This window comes from Callorhinus ursinus, unplaced genomic scaffold (assembly GCF_003265705.2).
Source record: "Callorhinus ursinus isolate GAN/ISIS: 27379988/994484 unplaced genomic scaffold, GSC_fseal_2.0 scaffold10, whole genome shotgun sequence".
NCBI lineage: Eukaryota > Metazoa > Chordata > Mammalia > Carnivora > Otariidae > Callorhinus > Callorhinus ursinus.
In genome coordinates this window covers 80,596,923-80,618,725 of record NW_027397072.1, presented here as the reverse complement: position 1 = coordinate 80,618,725, position 21,803 = coordinate 80,596,923, and the positions used below count along the sequence as shown (strand labels likewise).

The window sequence follows — 21,803 nt, the reverse complement described above, 5'->3', positions numbered from 1 at the left end:
CGATCGGATGTCCACATGCAGTCCCGGGAGTAAACTGATGGGTCCCCTGGCCCATCCATGTGGCAGTGGACAGGTGTTTGCTGTGGTGAGGGACACCATGGCTTCAAAAGAGGGTGCCTTCATTGTCCGCCGTGGCCCAGGATGTGAGAGACCAGGATGTTTTAATCACAAACACGGGTTTCATAATATCTGGAAAATGAGTTCATGTTCTAGGAGTTACTTTTAATTTTGGTATCTTTTTCTGTTCTAACCCAGGTGCGACATTAGAGGAAATAAACCAGCATTGGGACTGGCTGGAACAAAACCTCCTACATACTTTGTCCGTCTTTGATAATAAAGATGACATTGCCAGCTTTGTCAAAGGGAAGGTAAAGGTAGGTCCTTTGATTGAAATGCTTCTCCCCATTTCCCCATCTTATTACCTCCATGTGACATTTTGAGCACGGTAGCATTTTTGACCAGATTTGAACAATTTTCTCCACCATAACTGAACGACTTGGCTTAATACACAAAGGAGCTGGACTTGTCACTTGTCAAACTTCACAGTCAGTCTGGCAAAATATACCTGAAATTGGAAAATCCACATTCTCAGGCCTCAGTTTTTGTTCTCCTTTACAGAAGTGAAGGTCCTCTCTTGTCTCGGGGGGGAAAAATGTTAACATTTATGTTTTTGCAGAGCAGAAATGGTCTTTGACTCCTTAAACTCGTTATTCCCACCTTTTTGCAGTTGTGACATCTTGTCACTCTATTTTGTTGGACCTGGCACTTTCCTCTTCCTAAAGAGGCTGTTTATTCTTCAAATATGTTAATTAAATGGAATTAAGACCATTTATGTTTTGAGAAGGCACGACAGGAATGTTTTGGAGGGTACCTGTTAATATCTCTGTGAGTTTCATCTTCTCTGTCATTGCAACAGCATGATTGGTACCCAGTGCTTTCAAAGCCCCATCAGGCAGGGAGAGACTGTTTCTCATTCTGATTTTAACCCTTATTAAACACTTTAACGCATTAGCCTCTAATACCGTTTTCCTCCCTGCAGGTAAAATCCCCCAGACCATTGATTTTGTTTATTTATTTTTTTCTTCAAAAGTTTGCCTCAAAAATGCTTCAGCTTTTAGTAAAGGGTGTCAAAGTGAATTCTCGGTTTTAAAGGGACAAAAGAGAAGTATTCTTTTTCTTCCTCTTATGTCACCAGGTAGGAACCAAAGGTCTCCTGAGTCAGGCAGTGTTGGCTGGTGGCCTCTTGGTGTCACCTCTGGGCTATGGGGCTGGCAGGTGGACCCAGGCTGTGGTGGGGACTCATCCAGCCTGTGGGTTACCATCTCTGCCTGATCCGACTGACTAGCTTGGTTGCCTGGGTCAGATCGCAATGGGGCTTAGCTACAGAAATGCCTATTTCATGGTTATTTTTCACACTTACCTCCTTTCTCCTTATGTTATGGTGTTTTTTTTTTTTTTTTTAAAGATTTATTTATTTATTTATTTGAGAGAGAGAATGAGAGCACGAGAGGGAAGAGGGTCAGAGGGAGAAGCAGACTCCCTGCCAAGCAGGGAGCCCGATGTGGGACTCGATCCCGGGACTCCAGGATCATGACCTGAGCCGAAGGTGCTTAACCAACTGAGCCATCCAGGTGGTTCTTTGATTTAGGGTTTCTCCTTTTAATATGGAGGAAGGAAATTCATTTCTGCTGCAGTAGCTTTAGGAAAGCTTCTGCAGAGGAGGAAGCAGCTTTTCCTCTACCCTCCTAGGTTCTCCTCCTAGGCCTGGAGATTAAACTGACAAACGTTGAATTGATAAAAAAAACAGTTGATCAGCGCATGCAGTGTGCATACACGTGAGGGAAACGCAGTGATGAGTAACTCAGAGGGATGGTTAGAATGTGGGGCTTATACAGCATCTCAACAAAGAACAATACGTTTGTAGAGAAGGGACGAGACAAAGAGAAAGCCGTTCAGGCTTTCAGGGGTGGCCAGCTGTGGGAAAGTAAATGTAGGGAGAAATGAAGGGAAGAGAAGAAGGGTTGTTTTTGTGAGGTTTGTTATGCACATTCCTCTCGGTGCTGGTCAGAATCTTACCCTCTTCCTGGCACAGAGAAGGGAGGCACCTTCACAAATGGGTGTTTGGTGTCCTTGTTTTAGACAAGTAGTGGGGGAGGGCGGAGAGCTTTTTTGGTGTCTACTGTTTCTCAGTTGTCTTCAGCTCAGAATAATCCTTTTGCCGAAGTGGCGTAGTTTGGAATGGCATATTCTGATCCCCTGCACATCAAAACTCAAATGACTTTAAAAAAACACACACACACAACAACAACAACAACAGCAGCAGTTGCAGGGAGACTGCTGGCCTGGAGCAGGAGTGGGGATGGAGGGGTTCTTGTGGTCTGAGATGGGGTTATATCTTTGGGCCCACTATGTGGTGTAGGTTCTTCCTTTCCTCTGGGAAGATCCAAAGGAATTTGGAATTGGGGCTTTCCTAGTCATATCCTGAGCAGTTGGCCACTCTGTAAAGCTTTAAAGAAATCCCTGTACTTAGAGTTGTGCTCATCACCAGACCCTGCAGGCCACAGAAGTCAGGAGTCTGTGTGGCCACCATCATCGTGGGGCATCCGGAGCCAGTGCATGCTGTTCTGCTTCCGTGACTCTTTGCTATAGAGCCTTCCTAAAATCCCCTTCACGCCTCATGGTCCAGAGCTTTATATATTAGATAAGCTTTTAAAATTATTCATCTTTCTTATAACTTTTCCATTTTATAATGTCTGGTTAAATAAAATTTGGAAAAGAAGAGAAACATAATGAAGTAAATGAAAAGCACTTGAAATTTTACCAGACTTCAGATTCATTTAATAATTCTTATTTTAATAGTAACTCCCAGGTAATTTTCTAAAAAAGTTTATACAGGTCAGGCTTTGGTAGTTGTGCCCCCAAAATGGCCTTGTCTTTTTTTTTTTTTTTTTGAAATATTTTATTTTTTAAGCAATCTCTACACCCAACTTGGGGCTCGAATTTACAACCCTGAGATCAAGTGTCACATGCTCTACTGACTGAGCCACCCAGGCATCCCCCAAATGGGCTCATCTTACATTTTTTGGGGAGATTTTATTTATTAGAGAGCAGGAGGGAGGGGCAGAGGGAGAGGGAGAAGCAGACTCCCTGCTGAGCAAGGAGCCCAACATGGGACTCGATCCCAGGACCCTGAGATCATGACCTGAGCCGAAGGCAGATGCTTAACCGACTGAGCCACCCAGGTGCCCCAAAAGTGGCCTTGTCTTAAGGGACCTAGCCTTTCATGAAGCACAGGAATGTGGGGAATCAGAATTCTGACCTTGTCAATGAGTTGTCACCCCTTAGGAAGAAGCCACAGGCTTATGTTCTAGGCACTTTTACAGCCTTACCCTGGATTTAGAAAGGATCGTTACTGTTAACTTGTTGGCAAAGCCGTTGTACGTTGAGATGCTTTCTTTTCTGTCTTGTCTCCCTGTGCACCTGAGTGCTTTGGACGTATTTATGACCTCGGCCAACAAACTTCTTTTCTACCTTAGAAGACCGTAGAGTATTTAGTGGTACTCAAAGATGTCAATTGTCAGGCACCTGTTGGCTTTGTATTAAAAGTTTTGAAGGAAATGAAGACATTCCTTAGCTTTTTAAAAAGGGGGGGCACCTGGGTGGCCCAGTCAACTAAGCGTCTACTTTCAGCTTCGGTCATGATCTCGGGGTCCTGGGGTCAAGCCCTATGTCAGGCTCCCTGCTCAGTGGGGAGCGTACTTCTCCCTCTCCCTCTGCTGCTCCCTCTGCTTGTGCTCTCTCGTGCTTTCTCTCTCTCTCTCTCTCTCAAATAAATAAATAGGATCTTTAAAAAAAAAATACACTAACTTGTAACTCAAACTTGGATGGTTCTTCAAGGTCGATACATCAGATTCATGCTTGAGGCGGTAACTTGATCATCTGTTCCTGTAGGGAGAGCTAGGAGGTATTGTACAATAGTAATTTGTTAGAAAACTCAGGCTTAGAAGTCAGTGATTTGCCCAAAGCCTCAAGCCTGGTTAGTGGCCAGGTGAGAGAGTTGTTCTTCGGTTTTCCACCTTCCACCCCCCAGCTCATCTTTCCCCCGACCATGGCGGTGCTTCTGGGTGGTAGACAGATGGAGTAGCGAGCCACTCTCCTCCACTCCTGGTGTGTGTCGGTGGGCAGTGTAGACGCCTCAGGTGCCTGTGCTGGGCAGTCCCTTCCCACCTCTGCCTGCCCCTCCCCTAGTCCCTCTCACCGACGAGGGGACCCTTATCTTTTTGTGTGTCAGGCTCTGATTGCGGAGGAGACAAGCAGCAGGCTTGCCGAGCAGGAAGAAGAGCCTGAGAAGTTCCGAGAGGCCTTGGTGAAGTTCGAGGCTAGGTTCAACTTTCCGGAGGCAGAGAAGCTGGTCACCTATTACTCCTGCTGCTGCTGGAAGGGCAGGGTTCCCCGCCAAGGCTGGCTGTACCTCAGCATTAACCACCTCTGCTTCTACTCCTTCTTCCTGGGCAAAGAACGTAAGTGAGGCTCGGGCTGGCATTCGCAGATGAAGCTGACCCTCGGGATGCTCAGTGCTGTCCTGAGACACGAGGAAGAGCTAGAGAACAAAGAATTTTTAAATGAGTGGTTGAGATGGTAATGAGTGATTCTTGATTAACTTCAAATGACGTGTGCAGATAATTATATTTCTTTATGCTACCACCACTAAGGGGCTTTGATTTGGTGAGAATTCATTTTTTCCATTGCCTTAAACATTTCTGTGTAACTCGCTTCATAGAGCTACGGGAGGTTTTTTACTTTATGTTGCTCTGAAAACACGTTGTCAAAACTGATGCTCCTTAAGATGGGTGGGGGGCCTTTGAAAAGTTGCCAGCCCTGAAGATCATGACTGCTCCCGGAAGAGGAGCAAGATGTACAGTTGTTCCTTGGAATGGGAGGGTCCACTTGAGATTCAGGCAGTGATTAACTTTGCACACATTTATCCACTGACCATCGCCATGCGAGGTGATGGAATTCCAGGATAAGAAAGAAAAGCCATAAGTGTTGGTTGTATATTGAATTTTGAAAAAATCATTCCCACTGAAACTTCTTTTGGAACCAAATATTGTTGCAAGCACCCATGCAGGATGGCAGCTGTGTGTGTGTATATAAAACAAGTAAATGCGTATGTATGTGTTTATATACCTAATTTTTTTTTCCTTCCTGCATTTAAGTTTATGTTTCAAGTTGAACCAGTGGGAGGGGCTTCTCTGAAATTGTGCTGACACTGCTTCCTTCCAGGGCCACTGCTTCTCTTTCTCACGCTGCCAGCTTCAGGTCTGATGCTCCGGTACATACACCCTGTGGGCACAGCCTTTCCCCACCCCTGGACTGTGCCCTGACCTAATCTTGACTATCCTATCCTTATTCTTGGACTTTCTGTGGTGCTTCTCAAAATTCATGCAGGTCTTTCCTTCCCTTCCCCATTCTTGTGCCTCTTTGGAAACTCTGGTTCACCCTTCAAAATCAGTTCAGATTTTTATCACCTCCAGGGACTTTCCTTGGTTCCCTTAAAATTTGCACCATGTTTGTGTTTCTGTTTTAGATTTTGCCAAGTTAGTGGTTGCTTATTTTACATGTCTGTTTTCCCTATTTGAATGAGCTCCTTAAGTGCAGGGCTTTTCACAAAGTAGACGCTTGATGAAATGAAAGTTGATGTTATAGGTTGCATATGTGTTTGTATGAACAACTTACATGAAAGCAACTAGAAGTAGCTGAAGAAGCTTCTTCTCAAGCCTGATGTAGATGTGTGGTCTTTTAAGTTACTGAAGCCCTGAAAACATTATTACAACAAGTGGAAAGAAATGGTAGAAAAAGAAACACTTCAAGATCCCTTCCTTTATTTGAAAAAGAAAATGAGTTACTTTCTGACACCGTTCATTCATGGTGACGAAGCCAAATTTTGTTAGGATGCTGAGTTTTGAAAAAAAATGATTTCTAATATTTGATAACATTTATCACTTTAAGTTGTCGTAGTGTCTCTTCCCCATTTGCATTAGCAAGCGCTAGCTAGCCTCACTACCACTGTATTGGAAACATTTCCCAGAATAGAACACTTGTTTATAAAATGTACTGTTTGTACTGTATTGCTTTAAAAAGAATTCCATAGAAATTGTACTGTGTCTTCTAAGACTGTCATTTGACACAGTCTAAATGTTAAGCCTGTTTCTCTAAACGAGATCATGAATAATCCTCTTTTGCACTTTTTTTTCATAGCTTACACCATGAATGCTGCTTTTGAAACCAGAAATTAGGTAGATTGAGGAAGTTTTGCATATTTTGCAAGTATTTAAGTTTAAATATTTTTGAAGAAGTTTTCCTGTTGTTAACTTGATATTTCAGAATGCTGTCCCCTGTACGTGTGCAGTGGCCAGCAAATTGGAAGATTTTATTTAAATCTTTTAAGAAAATCATGAAACATGAGTTGGGTTCTAACATGCAGCTGTCAGGCAGCTTTGTGCTTCCCCTTTCCTGCTCTGGTTTTGCATTTCAGCTTAAGGAAATCCTTGGACTCTTGTTTGCTGATACACTCAAGTTTGGCTCACATGTTAGGGTAACCTATGTATTTGCCTTTTTTTTTTTTTTTTTCCTCTTCCAGTTAAACTTGTAGTCCCTTGGGTCGATATCCAGAAGTTGGAAAGAACGTCCAACGTCTTCCTGACGGATACCATCCGAATCACCACGCAGAATAAGGAGCGCGACTTCTCCATGTTCCTGAACCTCGATGAGGTGTTCAAGATCATGGAGCAGTTGGCAGACGTGACACTCCGGAGGCTCCTGGATAATGAGGTGTTTGACCTGGACCCAGACCTGCAGGAGCCGAGCCAGATCACCAAGCGGTAAGAGCTTCCGTTTTCAGTTCCTCACCCACGGGACTGATGTGCCACCACCTTCATTTACATGTGCTTTGTTAGTCTCAGTTGTACTAGGTTTAAATTTCCCTTGTGGCATGGTGCAGATTTTCCTGTGGCGTTAATCATGATTGTGACAATAATTGGGAGCGACTTTTTTTTTTTAATAGTGAAGATTTTTTTTTTTTTTAAAGATTTCATCTATTTGTTTTAGAGCAAGTGAGCTGGGGGAGGGGTGGGGGAGGCGGAGAGGGAGAGAATCTCTAGCAGACTCTGCACTGAGTGTGGAGCCCAGCGCGGGGCTTGATCCCATGACCCTGACATGACCTGAGGTGAAACCAAGAGTCAGATGCTCAACCTAACTGAGCCATCCAGGTGCCCCGATTGTTGATTTTTTTTTAATGCAGTTGACTTTGATTTCTGGATTCAGTTCTTTTTTTTCCAGATATTTGGAAACTGATTTTTATAAAAAATACTTCTAAGGAAATGTAATATGGATAGTTTCATGATAGAATTCCATTCAGTACTGTGTTTTATCAGTGAACATTAAGAAATTTATATTTCCTTTTGAAAGTGCTTTGTGGAAAAAGTTTTCGGGACAGTGGATTTATTTTTGGTACCAGTTTGTCATTAGAAATGTGCCTTAGTAATGCTCTAAGTTAACATTCTTTGTTATTGGTTTGCCCCCAGCTGGTGCTAGGTGTGGAGATGTCTGGGGCAGTTGCTTGAATTATTAGTCACTTTAAAGAAGTTCAGCTTTATTATCTAAAATTTAAACGGTGGTGTTTGTCCGAGCTTGACTGTGATTCCTGACTTGGTGGTTTAGACCAGGTAACTGTAGAGTTGATACAAAGATATCCTTAGAGAAACAAGTCATCTGTCAAGTGCTCTCTGGCTGGATAGATTTGATATCGTTACAGAATGACCGCTACTATTTAGTACGACTAAAAATTTTTTTATTCTGGTAAAATACACATAACATAAAATTTGCTGCCTTAATACCACTGAACCATACAGTTAAAAATGGATAAGTGCATTCACATTGTTGTGCAACCATCCCCTCCATCCAGCCCTGGGACACTTCATCTTGCAAAACTGAAACTCTGTCCCCATTAAGCAAAAACTCCATTCCCTCCTCCCCCAGCCCCTGGCAACCGCCACCCTACTTTCTGTCTCTGAGTTTGACTACTCGAGGTCCCTCATGTAAGGGGACTCATACAGTATCTTTTTGTGACTCGCTTATTTCACTTAGTGTCATGTCCTTAAGGTTCATCCATGTTGTAGCAAGTGCCAGAATTTCCTTCCTCTTTAAGGCTAGGTAATAAAATAGTCCATTGCATATATATATATACCACATTTTCTTTATCCGTTCATGCATCTATGGACACAAAGCTGTTTCTACCTTTTGGCATTTGTATCTGATGTTGCTATGAGCATGTGTGTGCAAATATCTTTTCGAGTCCCTGCTTTCACATCTTTTGGGCATATACCCAGAAGTGGAATTGCGAGATCGTGTGGTAGTTCTGTGTCGTTCTATGTCCAGTCATTAAAAACATTTTTTAAATCTATTCTAACATTCCTGTTACTCCTTACACACGTTCGCTGTTTTCTCGGAACATCTGGGAGAACATGTGTCTAATTAGTGGTCTCTAAATGGCAGCGTGTTTGTAGTTGGCATGTGTTCAGCAAGAATTTAGAGCCCCTGCTGTGTGCATGTGTTGGAAATTTGATCGTGTATCGTCCCAAGTAAGGCAAGAATCAAAAAGTGAACTTCTTTGCTGAAACTGCAGTGAATTTCACTTGGTTTTGTGTCCTCATCATCGGACCGTCCCTTTGTGAGAGGGGATTGTGCTGCTTGTCACTCCCTTACGAAAGGTGAGCCTTGGGGGTGCTGCCCTTGGGTCTTCTCACTCCCCATCCTGAGCATCTCTGGCGCTGTCGTAGGTCCAGAGAAGACAACCCAGCACAACGGCAGCCCCACTCTCCCATATATCTTCAGATAACTCTGTGGTGGTTCGGTGTCTGAGTCCCTTTAGTCCAGCTTACAAAGATTGGTTAAAAATGAAGGTACGAGTCTCGGTTGCAGGAGTTGTTCAAGGGCTCCTATGAATCACCCTCCCTCTCTTCTGCAGGTTTTACATCGATGTGTGTGAATTGCAGCCAGGGTCTTAGAACTAGGAGGCCGGCTGGTAGCCTGCATGCTCCGGTCAGCTCCATGGGCATTGGGATTTCAGGTGATTTCTCATGGATCTCCTGATGTTCCTTCATGGCTCCACTTCTAGATGTAGCATTGTGGTTTGGGGTAGAAACTGGGAAAGAAGAGGCTGATGGCAGGTTTGTCGCACTTAAGACCCTTTGGTAAAATCATTCATTTTGGAAGAAAATTCATCCGCACAGGCAGTCTTCATGCACATTCCAGAATTCAGGTAAATTACATGAGGCTCCCCCTCTTCCCCTTTCTATCCTGGAAACCATTAGGAAGAAGGGAGAGAAAAGGACAAAACGGGGCCCCAGCGGTGGCTGGGGTGGCGCTGCTGGGACCCCACAGGTGCCTTGGGCTGGCCCTGAGATGGCCGGCAGGATTCTGGTCCGTGGTGTGTTTTGCTGGTCTCTGCACTTCGAGTGACTTCTTCCAAAAGTGAAAGGCACGTCCTTGCCTACCAGGTCCTCGCTGGGTCTCCTGTGTAGCTTTCTGTCATGGGGACATAGGCCTGTGGACATAAACAGGTAATGACTCAGTCAACTTGACATCCTGCCAAGAGAGCCCAGGTTTTCAAGCTGAGGAAAACAGTCTCTTGATGCAAAGGGCACAATCAGAAGTGCTGGAATGCTCCTCGGGCTCCCTTTTGTTGGTGTATTTTCACTTCCCTTCCCAGATAACAGCTTTAGAAAGGTGCCCTTGGGGTCACTAGTGTGGTGAGCCATCTGATTATGAATTAGTCATGATTGCTGCTCATGCTCACTCCCATGGGGCTTCGGGACAGGGCCCAGCGGGGCTGGGACTCCAGCGGGAGCCGGGAGGACGGGATGGTGCATTGCACAGGAGGACCCAGTCAGACAAGGTAGAGCTGGCCGGCCCCGGGGAGTCCTCTGGCCCAGCCCTCACTTCACAGGGCAGGGCCTGGGCCAGGGATTCTGGGGTATGGTAACAGAATCCAGGAGGGTGGGGAAACGGAGACTGAGGAAGGGACTTCTGGGGGCTGGGGAGCAAATAAATGGATTGGTCCTGAAACTTAGAAACAAAATAACACTTGTAAAGTGAGTGGTAGGTTGAGAACTGTGTAGCCAGCTATTTGGCGAGGGGGTGGTGGGAGATTGGGGAGGTGATGGGTTTCACTAAATCAAAATTAATATCTTCATTAAAATCTGTATTGACTGATCGGAAAGTGCTGGAGGAAAACTCAGTTAATGCAGTATAGTGAATGGAGGCTCTTTCCCCTGGTGGGAGGTTTTCTGTGGTATCCAAAGGTATAGGCAGTGGCTGCCAGGGTGGGGGTGGGGGGCTGATGTCTTCAGAATAAGCCCTCATCCCCTGTTGCCTGGCTGATTCTTAGCTCCCAGGTCTGACTTTTCAGACCTTCTTTGGCCTTTTCTGCCCAGATTCACTCCCTTTCCTGCTGTTCTCCTTGTGCCCCTACTAAGAATGCCCAGCCTAGCTCTGTAATTTATTCAACTTTCTGTCCTTGTGATTCTGGTTCAGAGTCACCATCTCTTAGGGGCTCCTCGTGCAGCCCCAAACAGTTCCTGCCTCACCTGGGAAGGCCTGCGGCTCCCCACCCTGCAGAGCCCTAGCTGCTCTGTACTTCTCCAGGCTGTTCTGGAGCAGGATGGAGGGCAGAGGGTGAAGGCAGGAGCCTTGAGTGTGAAAAAGCCTTCTAGATGCCAGTGTTATTGAGGTCTTGGTCTGCTGGAGCTCCGAGGATGGATTTTCAAAGAAATGGGGCCACTGCGGGCCCCAGCTGAGTCCATCTGCAGCCTGTTGTCTGCTGTCTGAGGGCTGGGTTTCCCTCATGCCCCCATTGTGTGCAGGGGACCCAGGCTGCTGTGTGCTCTGTGTAAGATGCTTCATAACAAGGTTGTCCTTCTGTTTCCTTAGTGCTCTTGGGGGAAGGTAGAGGAAAGGTGTTTCTCGTAAACACACATTTGAGGGATGCCATGTTGTATGTGCACACTTTTGGGCTTTGAGGAAAAGTATGTGTATCTGGTCTTTCTGCCTTGTTTCTTTTTTTTTTTTTTAAGATTTTATTTATTTATTTGGCGAGAGAGGGAACACAAGCAGGGGGAGTAGGAGAGGGAGAAGTAGGCTTCCCATGGAGCAGGGAGCCCGATGTGGGGCTCCATCCCAGGACCCTGGGATCATGACCTGAGCTGAAGGCAGACGCTTAACGACAGAGCCACTCAGGCGCCCCTTTCTGCCTAGTTTCTGCATTGCTGTTTCAAATGAGTTGGGCGTGGGTCTGTGGGTGGTTGTGTAACTAAGTCTTTAGAAATCTTTATACGTATCTTTATGGGGCAAACTGCCTGCAGAGGACCAAGTTATTCCAGAAGGGCAGGGATGGTACTTGAGGCCTCCTGTCTAGGGCACAGGGGTGACTTCCTCATACCCGGCGCTAATGCGGGAGCCCACCTGCCCCGGTCTGCCACATGGCCTGAGTTTAGGGAAGTACTTGGCCTTGAGCAGCTTTGAGCTGCTGACACACAGGTTTGTGTATGTGGGATGAGTGACACGAAGGAGGGAGAGTTACCATGGCACGTAAGGCCTGACACGGGTCTTTTCAAAAGCATTCTAACGGGTTGATGGGGAAAAGAGAGAGGGAAACCTGTTCTTGATACGTTTGTACCAAAACTAGGAGGAGAAAATAGAATTCTAGGTTTGCAGAGAAACAAAAGAACAACTCACCCTTTCATTTCTTGGGTCTAAGGTCTAAGGAATGAAGTGTGGGATTTTAAATGTGGGCATGTAGTTTAGAATTTCCACATTGTTGTCATGCAGGATTGCATGTGTTAATTGCAGCTCTGCGAACAAACTTGGTGTTCCTGCTCCGTATTCTGATGAACCCATGTTTATATCCTATGTGGCTACGGGCTCATACAATGGCATGTGTTAAGACAGGAGGGTTTGGGGCACCGTCCCTTCTATTCTCAGCTGTCGCTTTCTCTTGGAGCAATTGCTTTGGCCAGTGCATACCAGCAAGGTGGACAATGGGTGGTAAATATTGTGGGGGCTGCCGGGCTAGTTTTCATCTTTATAGGGGCGCTTCTGCCCTGGCTTACAGGCCTGTGCTCGGCTACTGCTTTCTGAATGGTCGGTTGTGGCTCATGTCTGTTGGGCATCTCTATGGAGGAAGAGGGGGAGCATTTAGTAAGTACTGGAAGGTTTGAAAGGCAAATTGTGACCAGTGGGCTTTGTTTCTTGTGCTCTTTGGAAAGAGGAGCTGGTATTTTTAGCATCAAAACTACCACCTGCTTCGAAACAGACCTAAAGGATGAAGTGGTCTTATTCTGAGCTTCATAAAGGGCTTGAGCTACTCCTCTCTCAAGCTACTACTGGATCTTCATCTCCATCTCTTAGGAGGTTAAATGCCACATATATAGGTATAATGCAGATTTAGAGGCAGAATTGGAAGAGGACTTTCTAAGGAAGGAAGATGATTTAGGAAAGTCCTTCCTGCTGCCTTTTTTTTTTTTTTTTTAGATTTATTTATTTCAGAGAGAGTGTGTGCAAGCATGTGGGGGGAGGGGCAGAGGGAGGAGAGAATCCTGAAGCAGACTCCTTGCTGAGTGTGGAGCCTGACAAGGAGCTCGATCCCAGGACCCTGAGATCATGACCTGAGCTGAAACCAAGAGTCAGCAGTTTAACCAACTGAGCCACCCAGGTGCCCCCCTCCTTTCTGTCTTTGTCTTATAACATGAGGTCACTGGTCTATGACTGCTGAATGTGTGAGAGGTACACCCCGACAGTGACAGAACAGCCCAGAAAGGAGAGTGGAGATGTTGTGCTCAGAAGCCATGGAGAATGGGGTTGAACTGAGTGGTTGGCTCGTATAGCAGGAGCACCGAACAGAAAAATCATATAACTGAGGGCCTTATTCTTAAATTGAAGAGCTGGCTGCAAAAATACCAAAAGTCCTTCCACCACCCTCCCCCCACCCCCGTGCTTCTAGGAAGGACCGGACAACAGTTGAATTCAGTGGCGGCTGGACCCACATCTGTGAGATATGTACAGGTAGGCTGTGTTGGCTTTCACCAAAGCCAGCATGGCCAGCCTACTTTCAGGACAAGGATATAAATCCTCCAACGTAAATAATGCTGAAAATAGGTCTGCTTTCAGGGAAGTGGGGTGATCTCGAGGGGCCTTGCCTTCCATCCTGTAGTACATGAATTTCTAGAGCATTCATGGTGCTTTCCCACGTTCTCCCAGCTCCTCTGGGGAGGAAGCGCAGGCTCCTTTGGAAATAGCCATCCATGGAATATCAGGTGCTGCAGCTTTGGCCTGCAGTAACCGGACCCATCTTGATCTATAGAATTTGTCTTATTTCTTGCTGTGCCCAGAGGACTTTCTGAACATGCATGTATCTATCTTTGTGAGGGTTTGATAGTAAATTCCAAGCACTCCCCCATCTCCGTGTGGGGTCTCCTGGGAAGACAGTTGTGTGATGGTGTGAAAACGAGGACTGGGTTGGAAACAGGAAGCAGGGCAGGAGGGGCCTCTATGTGTGAGCCTCCCCCTCGTGCGAGGGGAGGATGTGTCTGAAAGATCACTCAGACTGGGGCGTTTAAAATTGATGCAATATTTTAAAAGTTACTCTTTTCCTAAAAGAAAATAGCTTCATTTTTAAAAAAGCTAACAATACGTGGTCAGGCAGAAAATTTAAGCAGAATAAAAATGAAAAGTGGAAATCCTGCTACACAGAGTCAACTACTATTAACATTTTATGCAAAATCTTTTTACATATCATTTTCTGCAAATTTTATAGAATTTATATAAATGGGATCATACTATACATGCTATTTCTAACCTGCTTTTTCAATATTGTGGACATCATATGTTTTCAGGGATCCCTTGAAGCAGAAAGGTTAGGTATTGTTTCCATTTTACAGATGTCAAGATGTGATATGGACAAGTGTTATCTAAGGTCCCCCAGCTAACAAGAAAGCTAAGAGTTCATATTCCTTACTTTGAGCTCAGTGCTAATTGTCTCACATAAATTTAAAGAGCTCTTATTTGGTGTGGCAAAGAAAAATTTTTATCTCTGTACGGTGGAATTTCCCCTCTACTAGAATTTTGGCATATGACATAAATTCATCAGTATTTGCAAACATTGTGATTTGGCTGCCTTCTTGCTTTACTGGATGTTAGAGCCAAGACCCAGGGTATGGGGGGGGGCGTCCCCTAGGGTACGATTTCTCCCGCATTCTCCACTGTCCATGCTGATGTGACACTGATGGGCTTCTCTCCAGTGATACTTTTACTTGGATTTTTTTTATTTTTTGAGAGAGCGAGCGAGCTGGGGGAGGGGCAGAGGGAGAAGGAGAGAAAGAATCTTAAGCAGGCTCCACGCCCAGGGCAGAGCCTGACGTGGGGCTTGCTCTCATGACCCTGAGATCGTGACCTGAGCTGAAATCAAGAGTCAGATGCTTAACCGACTGAGCCAGCCAGATCCCGCTTGGATTTGTTTTTTAAAGGTAATAATAGCTAATGTTTATTCAGCACTTAACTGTACGCCCAGCACAGATCTCACTTTAACTGCTTTTTTGAGCTGTCATTCATATACCATACAATTCACCCTGTTAAAGCATCCCAATCAGTGGTTTTTCAATCCAGAGAGTTGTGCAACCATCATCACACTCGGTTTAGAACATTTTCTTCACCCCAAGAAGGAACCCCAGACTCATGAGCAGTCACTCCCTACTTCTCCCTTATCCCCTGCTCTACGTAATCACTAAGCTATTTTGTCTTTATGAGTTTTGCCTAGTCTGGAAATTTCATATAAAGGGAATCAGGCGGTATGCAGTCTTTTATATCTGTAACGCTTTCGAGGTCCGCCCATGATGTAGCTTGTGTCAGTGTTTTGTGTGGCTGGGTGATCTTCTGTTGTGCGGCTCTGTCCCATTTTGTTGATCCGTTGATCAGCGGATGGACGTTTGGGTTGTTGCCAGCTCTACTGCTCTGAACAGGTGTGTCCAGGTTTTTGGGCAGATGTTCATTTTCGGTTCTCTGGGGTCTACGCCTAGGAGGGGAATTGCAGGGTCGTATGGTAAGTCCACGTTGAACCTTTTGAGAAACAGACTGTTTTCCAGACCGGCCACACCATTTTACATTTCCACCCGCGGTGTATGAGGGTTTCTGTTTCTCCACGTCCTCGCCTGCACTTGGTGTTACGGACTTTTTGATCCTGGATCCTTAAACCATTGTTTGATGGTGATTCACAGTGTTGCTCAAACGAGGAAGGAGTATCTGTTTTGGTCTGTGAGTTTGTTGTCTTACTTTTGCGCAGAGGCGACCCCTTCTGCCTTGAGTACCCGTTCCCTCCAAGGTTGGCTGTGAAGTGGGCTGCGTGCTTGGGACCCACGGCCGGAGGGGCTCATCCATTTTCACATCCGGCTTCACAGGGTTTTCTTTGTATACTCCTGTGTTCGTTCACCGTTCCTGCCTCCTTGTCTTCTCTCGCCCCGCTCCGCCAGGGACCTGGAAGCCAGAGCACAGAACGAGTTCTTCCGGGCGTTCTTCAGGCTGCCGAGGCGCGAGAGGCTGCACGCCGTGGTGGGCTGCTCCCTGTGGACGCCGTTCAGCCGCTGTCACACTGTGGGGCGGATGTTCGCCTCCGACCGCTACGTCTGCTTCGCCAGCAAGGAGGACGGCTGCTGCAATGTCATCCTCCCACTCAGAGAGGTAGGCGTAGCCCCGAGCCCGCCTTTTGTCCTTGAGCCCGTGGTGGCCGGGTCACCGGCTGGGGCAGGGCTGCTCACCGAGCGGGGCTTTGCCGGCTGCGGATGGGTCTCTGGGGAGAAGCGCGGCCTGCGTTTGACCAGTCCCCATGTGCTTGTTGCTTTTTCTGTCGTTGCTCCAACAGCCTGAAATGTGCCTGGAAGGGATTGGTGAGAAGCAAGCACTCTCACCTCCCTGCCTAGCAGTTAAAGCTTTTCCAACAGCTCCTAGGAAGGATTCTACCCCTTGCACTCAAAAAGGGGAAAAAAAAAAAGGCAACTGACAAAAAGCATCACCTTTTGCCAGTGTCAGATTGCTTGGCTTTTGTACCCTCCTGGGACTTGAGTGAAACATTTAAAAAATGTTTCCTTTAATATGGATCAGGTCCCTTCCCTTCCTGCTGTAAAATTCTGCAGTCTGTCCCCGGAAACGCAGGGCAACCTGAGGCTACTTCCAGATCTGCCATCCTCAGTCCTTTGCTTTCAGGGCATGTCCGTGGTGACCATACCCACCCCTCTGTTTCCCATCAGGACCTCCAAATTCTGAGCGCTGTTCTTTGGGAAAACTCAGAATTTTTCATCTATGTGATCTCCCTCCATGTCATTTTCTGGATGTTTTCATTTTGAAAATATTCTTACTTAGGAGTGGAGCAAGGAATCCAAGAGTTGTCCTATACACTTACTTCTCTTATTGTTGTAACATATATGTAACATCACATTTCCCACTTCACCCACTTTTAAGTGTTACAGTTCAGTAGTGTTAAGTACATTCACAATATCATCCTACCATCACCAGAACTTCCTCATCTTCCCCGACTGAAACTCTGTTCCCATTAAGCACTCACTCTGCATCCTCCCTCTCCCTCTCCAGCCCCGGGCAACCACCACTCTACCTTCAGTCTCCGAATCGCACTACTCGAGGTCCCTCATCTAAGTGGGATCATAGAGTATTTGCCCATCTGTGGCTGGCTGGCTTCACCGAGCATGATGTCCTCCAGGTTCATCCATGTTGTAGCACGTGTCAGAATTTCTCTCCTTTTCAAGGCTGAGTCATGTTCGGTTGTGTGGATAGATCACATTTTGTCCCTCCGCTCCCCTGTCGATGGGTACCAGAGTTACTTTCACCTTTCAGCTATCGTGAATAGGCTGCCTTAGATAATTTTTAACTTCTGTATCCATTCCTTAGGGCAGTTGTTTGGTTTTGCCTTCTTTCTGGTGGTATTTTCCTAAATAGGTAATTGAAATGCCTGCCCTCCGTTGTCTGTTGCTGGATCTTTTGTGTGTAACTTTTTGCAATAGGTGGTGAGCATCGAGAAGATGGAGGACACAAGTCTGCTCCCTAATCCCATCATCATCAGCATCAGGAGCAAGATGGCCTTCCAGTTCATTGAGCTAAAGGACAGAGATAACTTGGTGGAGAGCCTGCTCATGAGGCTGAAGCAGGTGCACGCCAACCACCCCGTGCATTATGACACCTCACGAGATGAAGACATGGTATGATGCTTGGAAACAGCAGGATCCTATAAAGTGAAGATCTCTTTTCTCACCCCTTCTAGGGCGGTGGTCTCTAAAGGGAGTGCACATAACCACAGTCCACTTGGAAATGAGAGTACTGTGTTAGAGATGATTGGGCCTGTGTATGAGACGGTGTATCAATTCTGATACTCGGGTCCTGAGTGGGTGCTACACAGGTTAGAGGGTGGCCCACGCAGTGAGTGGTTTGAGGGGCTAACAGGGTACCCTGCTCACAGGTTAGAGGGGTTCCTGGGGCACCCCACACCAGAGGTTAGGGGAACTGATGGGCACCCTTCCATATGTTAGGTTGCTGGGGTACCCACACACATCAGAGGGATTGACAGGGCACCCTTCCCAGGCTGGAGGGCTTGATGGGTATTGACCTGCAGGTTAGCGGACACCTTCCTCATAGGTTGGAGGGGTCAGTGCCCCCCCTCAACCCCTGAGGTTGAGGGGATGTTATTTGGGGGCAGATGGAACTTGTTAAAAGAGAAGTTACATTGTCTTACATTGGACAGCTGGAAAACAGACCCGGATCCGCTGGGGCCTCCTCTCCTGCTGGTTTCACACCTGTCCCTCTCTTTCATCATCTCTCTTTTGTTTTTTTTTTTTAAAGACTTTATTTATTTATTTGACAGAGACGCAGCGAGAGAGGGAACACAAGCAGGGGGAGTGGGAGAGGGAGAAGCAGGCTCTCTGCTGAGCAGGGAACCCGATGCGGGGCTCGATCCCAGGACCCTGGGATCATGACCTGAGCCGAAGGCAGTCGCTTAACAACTGAGCCACCCAGGCGCCCTTCTTCACCTCTTTTTACCAGTGCGGTGACAGGGAGGAAAGGACATAGTTTCTTGGTACCCGAGAACTGTTTTCTGAAGATGGTCATCTTCAGTTCTGGAAGCATACAAGAAATGGTTCTTGTCTGCCCCCGTCTTGGCCCCATACCCTGTATGCTGTGAGCAGCCTTTCCAGGAAAGCACAGTGTGGACCATATTCTTTCCTGAGGATCACATCTGTTGGAGCTAATGTTAGTCTGTTTCCCTTGAGTCCTACACAGGCATGTTTAAGTATGTTACCTTCGTGGCGCCTGGGTGGCTCAGTTGGTTAAGCACTGGACTCTTGATCTCAGCTCAGGTCACAACCTCAGGGTCCTGGGTTTGAGCCCCTGGTCGGACTCCACGCTCACTGGGGAGTCTGCTTGAGGATTCTCTCTCTCTCCCTCTCCCCCTGCTCCCTCATGCTCACACACTCTCTCAAATAAATAAATAAATTAAAAAAATACATTACCTTCATGCCTCCAAAGGCAAAACAAAGACTCTTCCATAAGTAATGACTTTCTTCTAGCTACCTCCTTTTTTTTTTTTTTTTTTTTTTGTCTTTCCAGCAGACCTCACCTGTGTTTCATTCAGCAAGCATGTGCAGTGACCACAAGTTTGGGGATCTTGAAATGGTGTCCTCTCAAAATAGTGAGGAAAGTGAAAAAGAGAAGAGCCCGCGGCTCCACCCTGAGGCCCTGATCTCTGTGTTCCAGCCGGCGGGCAGTCAGAGCCCCGACTCACGGATGGTGGGTGGCCTGGCGCTGCCTTTGCTGGACCCTGGCAGAGCCGGCACGGGTGGGGGTTCCCAGCTGTCGGGCCTGCTGCGGGTCGTGCACCTGCTGGCGCCGGCCTCACGGGCCTCAGGAGAGCAGGTGTGGTGCAGGTTGCTGGCCGCCCCGGCAGCTAGTGCCCCTCCCTCTCCCTCCTGGGCAGTAGTGGAAGGGCCCAGCCGATGCCAGCTGCCTGGGCACGTCCGGGTGCATGGAGGATGTGATTAGATGACCGAGGCCGACGGCTTTCCCTACCTGCCCCTTAAGTGGCTCTTGGACACAGCTCTTGGCCATGTGACCTGGAGAGCATCAGTGCTGTCCTTTGTGGGTTCTTGCAGGTGCAGAACAAGTGTTTCCCTTCTTACCCAGGGGTGTCTGTATGGGCTCCTTTTACAGTATTGCTTGGTTCTGTCCTGGAACAAAAGGTCTCCTGTGCTGTAGTTTTACCGGACAAAAGATATTTCTGTTACATCTACTTAGCCTTGTCCTCTTTATAGGGAGAATCCGAGGGAAATGTCATGCACAGTGGGGTAAAGAGGCTAGAAATTGTACTCTGGAAAGACACCGCGGCTGGAGGGAGGCTGTGTTGGGACCACGTGTGCCGGGGGTGGCTATGGACGTTACTACCCCAAGCTGTGCCTTGTCACCTAGTTGGCTACTGTATAATTGTTAGCTTTATTCATTCAAAACGGAACCTTCTGATAGTGCTTTACACAGAGCAGCTCAGTGAACTCCTGACTAAACCTGTAAGAATATTGAGTATATATGGAAGTTTCTCCCCTTATTGGAGAATGCAGATTATGAAAAGCATATTAAACATGTTGCTTAATGGGGCGCCTGGGTGGCTCAGTCGGTTAAGCGTCTGCCTTCGGCTCAGGTCATGGTCCCAGGGTCCTGGGATTGAGTCCCGTATTGGGCTCCCTGCTGAGAGGGGAGCCTTCTTCTCCCTCTGCCTGCCGTTCTCCCTGCTTGTGCATGCACTCTCTCTCTCTGATAAGTAAATAAAATCTTTAAAAAAAACCCAAAAAACATGTTGCTTAAAAGGTACTAACAACTCCTATCATCTAGGGATAACTTTAAAGAATTTTTAGTTGCCTAGAGAAATGGTATCTATCTTGTGTCTGATAATGAGAACGGTGTGATTTTTTTCAGGCTCCAGTTTTTCCTCTGGCTGTCCTGGAGCTTAGGGCAAATCCCCCCCCCCCCCCCCGCCTTTGCCCTTGTCCGCCCTCTGAGCTGACCTGTGTTTCAACAGCTGGCTTGGTGTCAACATCCTGAGACGCTTCCCCACTCCCACCCCACCCTCCCAGCTCTTTGGACTTGAGTATTTGGACAAACCTACTTTTACTATCAACTTTGCCAAGGAAATGGCATTTTATTTGTGTAAACTCTCCTGGGCTCTGAACTCCAGAAGGGCTGGTACTTGGTGTTGTTACTCATCTTGACATCCTCTGTGCCTTGAGTGTTTCAAAAATATTTGCTGAACCAGTTGCCCATCACTGTTGGTCCCTCTGTTAACAGAGGCAGCCTCCCTCTGCGGTGGGTTGCGGATGGGCTGTGGTGGAAGGCATGGAAGGGCTTCTTTGTACATTAACAGCATTTCCATCTCCAGTCCAGGGAACAGATAAAAATAAGCCTGTGGAATGACCACTTTGTGGAATATGGCAGAACCGTGTGTATGTTCCGCACAGAGAAGATCCGGAAGCTTGTAGCCATGGGGATCCCCGAATCTTTACGTGGCAGACTCTGGCTGCTTTTCTCAGGTAGGTGTTTCTGGTATTTTTTAGGCCAACTGTTATTTCTGGAGCAGACACAGGAACAGAGGCCCAGATCTGAACAGCACGTATGTGCAGACAGGTCCTCTGTCTCTGGATTCTTCCTGCATCGTTGCCAGCCAAGAACTTCGGCACCCTTACTGTGTTAGCTGTGGGACCTTGGTCCAGTTGCCTGAGACCTCTGCGCTGCAGTGTCCTCCTTGGCCAGTGTGAGGCCTGGCTGAAGGCATCTCCTCTCCTTTAAAAATAACTTGGAGTGCGTATGTAGTCTTGAGAACTCTGTTAAAGAACCTCCTAGAAGTGAAGTGTCTTTCTAGGACATACATTTGAACTAGACTAAACAAACAAACCCTCTGTACGTTGTTCACTTGCAGTGGCGTTGAAATCAGTCCCCCAGCATACTTTCCGTTGGTCCCTCCTCTGTGGAAGACGCACGGCATCCCCGGGAGGCACCACTGCAGAGATTTCTGCCCCACTTCCTCCTCCTACACCACTTGAGCCAGCCAGCGATGACCTTGTCTGGCCTCAGGCCCTAGGACTCTCCCTCTGCTGCTGTTTGGTGATGTCTGGGAATCCCTCATCAGGATGCTTTCCAGTGGGTGGGCAGAGATGAGGACTGACTTCTCTAGAGACGTGTTGAGCAATGTCTCTGCATTGAGGGTGGCCGTTTTGTCTGGCTCAGTAGGAGAGGGGAAGCCTTGCGAGCAGGAAGGGAAGGCCCATGTCATCCAGTGGGGTGGCTTTGCTACTCTGGTCAGGGTGCAGCTGGAGGGCCCGGGAGGGGGTCCACTCTTCCTTGGTGGCCCCGTGGGCTCAGGTCAGCACGAGCCTCCTGGAGGCCAGGCCTGGGTACCTGTCTTCTCCCTGCACCCTTTTTTTTTTTTTTTAAAGATTTTATTTATTTATTTGACAGAGAGAGACAGCGGGCGAGAGAGAGCACAAGCAGGGCGAGTGGGGGAGGGAGAAGCAGGCTTCCCGCCGAGCAGGGAGCCCGATGCGGGGCTCGAACCCAGGACCCTGGGATCATGACCTGAGCCGAAGGCAGACACTCAACTGACTGAGCCACGCAGGCGCCCCTCCCTGCACCCTTCTTAGGTTCCTCCCTCA

The 21,803-nt window shown here is 47.3% G+C and overlaps 1 protein-coding gene across 8 annotated transcripts in view; it reads left to right on the top strand.

The window, feature by feature from the left end:
* Window positions 1–21,803, top strand: part of TBC1D8 (TBC1 domain family member 8) — a 100,984-nt gene that overhangs the window by 56,439 nt on the left and 22,742 nt on the right. For 5 of the 8 annotated variants that reach the window (XM_073897867.1, XM_025869024.2, XM_073897864.1 and 2 more), the window contains 7 exons: window positions 256–374; window positions 4,292–4,520; window positions 6,641–6,881; window positions 15,579–15,786; window positions 17,121–17,315; window positions 18,718–18,897; window positions 20,534–20,684. In XM_073897867.1, coding sequence (XP_073753968.1) covers window positions 256–374; window positions 4,292–4,520; window positions 6,641–6,881; window positions 15,579–15,786; window positions 17,121–17,315; window positions 18,718–18,897; window positions 20,534–20,684 — 1,323 coding nt within the window. The remainder of the gene's footprint in view (window positions 1–255; window positions 375–4,291; window positions 4,521–6,640; window positions 6,882–15,578; window positions 15,787–17,120; window positions 17,316–18,717; window positions 18,898–20,533; window positions 20,685–21,803) is intronic. The other 3 variants (XM_025869026.2, XM_073897865.1, XM_073897868.1) reach the window with 2 other exon arrangements.